General features: G+C 52.7%; 1 protein-coding gene across 1 annotated transcript in view; it reads left to right on the top strand.

Annotated features, from left to right (window-relative positions):
* LOC104276709 (E3 ubiquitin-protein ligase AMFR-like) overlaps nt 1-5,027 on the top strand; it is a 26,495-nt gene that overhangs the window by 20,329 nt on the left and 1,139 nt on the right. The window contains 1 exon segment of the mRNA XM_009873128.1: nt 1,706-1,789. Coding sequence (XP_009871430.1) covers nt 1,706-1,789 — 84 coding nt within the window.

Below are 5,027 nucleotides of genomic sequence, written 5' to 3'. Positions count from 1 at the left end.
GCAGCCGTGGGAGCAGAGCAACCGGCAGCACAGAGGGGAACCCATCTTGGGGGTTTGACATTTGTGACAAGGTAGTGCTGCCCAGGGGGAGAACCTGGTTGTGAACGTACCCAAGAGTCAGGCCACCGAAGAACATCAGAGCAGCCACCAGGTAGGTCAGGTTGCTGAGAGTGAAGTGGCTCAGGTGGCTCTGGCTTGGCAACATAAAGGTGAGTTACTCAGAGCTCGGTGGGCCCACCGGGGCCAGCCAGGAAGGGCTGCAGTGTATAGGCGGCCTCGTGATCGAGGGGTGGAGGACTTGACGGTGGATGCTGTCCTGAGGCTTGGAAAGCAAGTCTTATGGCAAGACAGCACCCCAGAAAGGATTGAATCAGACCAAGGGACTCATTTCTGAAATAATCTCGTGGATACCCGGGCCAAAGAGCATGGTGTCGAGCAGGGGTGTCACATCCCCAGTCACGCAGCAGCCCCCAGGAAGACTGAACCATGGGAGGGACTGTTAAAGACGAGACTGAGAGCGATGGGAGGTGGCACCTCCGAACACTGGGGTGCACGTTTAGCAAAAGCCACTTGGTTAGTCAGCACTGGAGGATCTGCCAGGCGAGCTGGGCTCGCTCAGTCAGAACGTTTATGTGCTCTAGAACGGGGTGAGGTCCCTGCAGCGCACAGAAAACACAGGCTGGGGACGCCAGCCCTGGTTACTCCTGGCCCAGGCAGAGGCAAACCCATGGCGGGATTGCTGTTGCTCAAGGACCTGGGGAAATCCAGCGTGGACCTCGAGGGGATTTGATTTTGTGTGAGAATAGCTGGTGATTTGAGCTGTGTGGTGATAATCGCCCTGTAATACCACGGGCCAGCGCTGCTGTGGTTGCTGTGTGCAGTATCAGCGGTATTACAGTAACGACAAAGTAATTTAGATGGAACCAGAACTGGCCTCAATGTGCAGCAGTCCAGCACCACACACCAGCTCGCCTGCCGTGAAGGACTGTTGTGGCACGTGGAGCCCGAGGTCACGGACTGAACGAACTCACAGGACATTTCAGATGGCCCGTGGTGTAGGGCTGTACCTGTACCAAAAGACAGGAGAGGTGCTGCTCGTGAACTGGGATGGGTCGGGAAGCGAGAGACCTGGGCGTGTGACCTAGATGCCTTACAATTTGTCGTTGTTATTTTTTTTTTCCTTCCAATTATTAAACTGTTCTTATCTCAGCCCATGAGGTTTCTTGCTTTTACCCATCCTGTTCTCTCCCCCATCCCACTGGGATGTAGAGTGAGCGAGCGGCTGTGCGGGGTTTAGTTGCTGGCCGAGGTTAAACCACGACAGCAGGTTATTTTCCTTAGGAAGGAAAATCTGTCACCGGTGCCTTATAGCTTGGCCCCAGTCGGTGTGATTGGACTACAGGACACATGAAATGCTTGCCCATACGCTCTCAAATGTGCTATATACTACTAAATTCTAGTGAAAAAAACCTCGGGATCTGTTTTTTCGTTGTTTAAATCTCTGTAAATGCAGTATACTCAGTCAGCTACCGAAAATATATTGAAAATATCCTAGCTAGACCAGAGACAAATATTTGCTCTGTTAAAGCAGCTTTTCTCGGTTGCTCTTGTGCAGGGTCTTTAGAGCATTTCCAGTTAATTTCTCTGCTGACAGGTAATTCGCTGTTTCACGCCCCATATTAAACCCGTGATGTTTGCATTTCAGCGCGCTGACAGCATCAGACCTACGCCGAGCAGTTCCCTGGAGCGGCACGCTGCTGATCAGGAGGATCCCGAAGCTGTCGCCCAGGTAATTTGGCTCGAAAAAAGGGGACAAAAAGCACAATTAGAAGCTGCATGGACGGGGAAGCACGTTTGGTTCTGTGCCCGGGTCGGGCTGGTGGCAGCTCTTCCCTGTGGTTCACACCAGAGCAAACACTCTCAGGCGACTGAAGTAAAACTTGAGCAGGGTGCTCCTGTAAAGAATTATGTGTCCTTTTTCCTCCTTGAGGGAAAATGCTCTTGGGTGATAGAAAGAATCGTGTCTGTGCTCACGTCTGGCCAGGCCTGTCTGTGAACCGTGGATGCTTTGCTCTTCCCCTTCCCGTGCCCTTTCTGTACGTCAGCAGACACTTCCCTAAACAAGCAGTGTTGCTCATTTGGGTGTGAGAGTGCTTTTGTGCTCGGGGGGAAGCACTTGGAGACACAGAGAGCTTTGGTGTGAACAGACTGGGTTGCAAACAGGACCAAGAGATAACTTGGAGGTTTTGGTGGCGTTTTGCCCGGTTCTTTTGGAGTAAAACCTCTCTTTCTGTAAACGCCCTCTAGCTGGTTTTCCTTAGCTTGGAACTGGTTTCAAATCCCACTGAACGATGGTGTTGCTGTTCATCTTCTTCCCTTCCTGCCTGGCATGGCCTGTGCCTCTGTCCTTCCTTCTGGTGGAACTTTTGAAAACCCAGGAGTGGTGTTCCTGTGTCACCTCACCGAGCACATGCTCCTCGATAGCCACGTCTCCTTACAGCTGGGCACTCCTCTGTTTGAACTGGAGGGAGTGGTGGTTTGGATGGAGAACCTGCTTTCTCCAGCATCTCTTGGATTTTGATCTCGGTTTTGAACCGAGTACCTGGCGGGTTGTAGATCATAGAATGGCCCAGGCTGGAAGGGACCTTAGAGATCACTTGAATCCAGCCTCCTTGTCGCCAGGGACACCACCTCAACTAGATCAGGCAACACATGGGGACGATGTTATCTTCCTTCTTGCCAGAGGAATATGTTGCAGCGCTCGGCCAAGCTCCTGTCTGAGTGGGAAGCTCTAGCACCAAACAAGCTACCTCAGCAGGTTGAGTTTTGAGAAGCTTTTTAAATGCAAGTAAGAAGCTGTCATCGTTTCCTCTGGGTGAGACTTGAGTTTCCAACTAGTGGGTAGTTGTAACCTCACGCCTTGTGCCGCAGTCCCCGAGAGAGCCACAAGCTTCCCATCTCCTTTCTTCTTTCTCCAAATCAACAAACGCACCGGGAATCCTTGTAGGTCTCCAAAAGCAGGTGCAGACTGTTGGAGTTCTACTTGTTGGAAGTAACACTCCTCAGATAAAAGCACCTTCTTCACGAGGAGCGTTGGTTTTCCTCCGTGCCGTGCGTCATGTTATGACTTAACTCTAGGATTCACAACTCTTAAGCCAGGGATAATGACCCGTTCTGGTCATCATGGTTTTGGGGTCTCAGTGCTGACACAACGTGAGCGTAGTCGAGCGACGTCGTGGAGTGCTGTCATGGCATAAATCCTGTTACGGGTTTGTGAGGTAACGGTTGGGCATCGGCAGGCCCCCCTTCCCTCGGCCAGCGCCGGGCGCCGCTTCCAGCGCTGTGTGGAGCACACCCGCGCTCTGTCCCGACCGTATTTGCCCCGTGTCCCCTCTTCCCTGTCCCTAAGAACAGATTCTGGAGCAGCTGTGGCTGCTTTACGCAACCTTATATTTTCATGTGCTAAAATGTATTTAAAGATTATCCTTTAACGTATTTTTTTTTGGTGTGTGTGTTTATCTGTTTTCTGTAATCCTGGGTGGAGATCGAGTAGGACCACTCAGACCCAACCCATAAGCTGTTGTTACAAAGCTGAAGCCTGCCCGGTGCGGCCCTTGCCCCCAGTGCCCCCTTAAGAATTCTGGTTATTATTGCCATTGCTGAGGTACTCGGTGACTCGATTTAGAGACACTTCTGAGGCATCCCATGGCTTTCCTGAAACTATTTTTCTCACGGAGCCTGAAGGAGGAGCAGTTTCCGTAGCGTACAGCTTTCTGCTTCTGGGATCTGCTGTCACCCTGAGGCTTGTCACAACCTTTACTGCCATTAGTGGTGATGGTTTTGTCTCTAAAACCTCCACGTTAACCGCTCTCGTGCTCAGACAGAGGAACGGCTGACTGATTTTTCGCATCTTCCTAATGTTTACAAAAAAACCAACAATGCAAACCTTAGGTTCTGATACAAATTGTCCAGGGGGACCAAAAAGAAGCAGAAAACAGTTTTGTCTGAACATCAGCCGTGATGAGTGCCCTCCTGGCTTCTTTACCCGGCAGAGCTGCCCTTCTCTGGGTCCGTGCTCAGACAGAGGAACGGCTGACTGATTTTTCGCATCTTCCTAATGTTTACAAAAAAACCAACAATGCAAACCTTAGGTTCTGATACAAATTGTCCAGGGGGACCAAAAAGAAGCAGAAAACAGTTTTGTCTGAACATCAGCCGTGATGAGTGCCCTCCTGGCTTCTTTCCCCGGCAGAGCTGCCCTTCTCTGGGTCCCCCCAGCTCTCGGGTCGTTCCAGACCTGTTCTTCTGGGGCTGCTCAGGTCACCCCAGCCCTGGGTACAACCTGTGGAGCTCTTGCTTCCTCCTCTTTGGCTCCGGGGTGGTCAGTCCCACGGTTCCCCGCCGTGCTGTCCCGCCGGAGAGCCCTTCCCTGAGCGCTGGGGGTTTTGCCAGAGCGGGCTGGAGACATGCGTGTGGGTGAGGTCGGGGTGTTGGCGCTGCTGCGGCTCGGTTCACCTCGTTGATGGAAAGCAACACGTGTCTCGGATTTCGCTCTCCGACAGTGCTGGCGTCCGTGAGTTGGCGTTACTGGTGTGTCTCGGGGGCTTTGGGATGTGACTCAACTTGTTTTGCGCGTCAGTCGCCGAGACCCACGCACTATGACGCTGTCGGGGAGGGAGCGGTGTCCCCTGTCAAGGCTTCCACGGCAGCCGTACTGACACCCCAAAACTCGGCTGATGCCTCTCTGGTGCATCCTACCTGTTGGAGTTATCCTCTGGGACACCGAGCAGCGCCTAAACCCTTAAACCCTTCATCAAGGTGATGTGTTTCCTGGCACTACTGTGCCTGGTACCGTCTTGCTTTTCCGCTGCGGAGCTGATGTGATGGTGTGTGACAGGAGGCAATCAGGATTTGCTGTTTCACCTGTGCTGGCTCACCGGCGTCATCCTTCATCAGCTCAGTTTTCACGTTAGCGCTGTCAGCCGGCTGTCGAGGGCGAAGAGGGGCAACGCGTGGGGCGGCCCGGG

This window comes from Apaloderma vittatum, unplaced genomic scaffold, assembly GCF_000703405.1.
Source record: "Apaloderma vittatum isolate BGI_N311 unplaced genomic scaffold, ASM70340v1 scaffold23547, whole genome shotgun sequence".
Taxonomy (NCBI): Eukaryota; Metazoa; Chordata; class Aves; order Trogoniformes; family Trogonidae; genus Apaloderma; species Apaloderma vittatum.
This window is presented reverse-complemented; position numbering and strand designations above follow the sequence as displayed.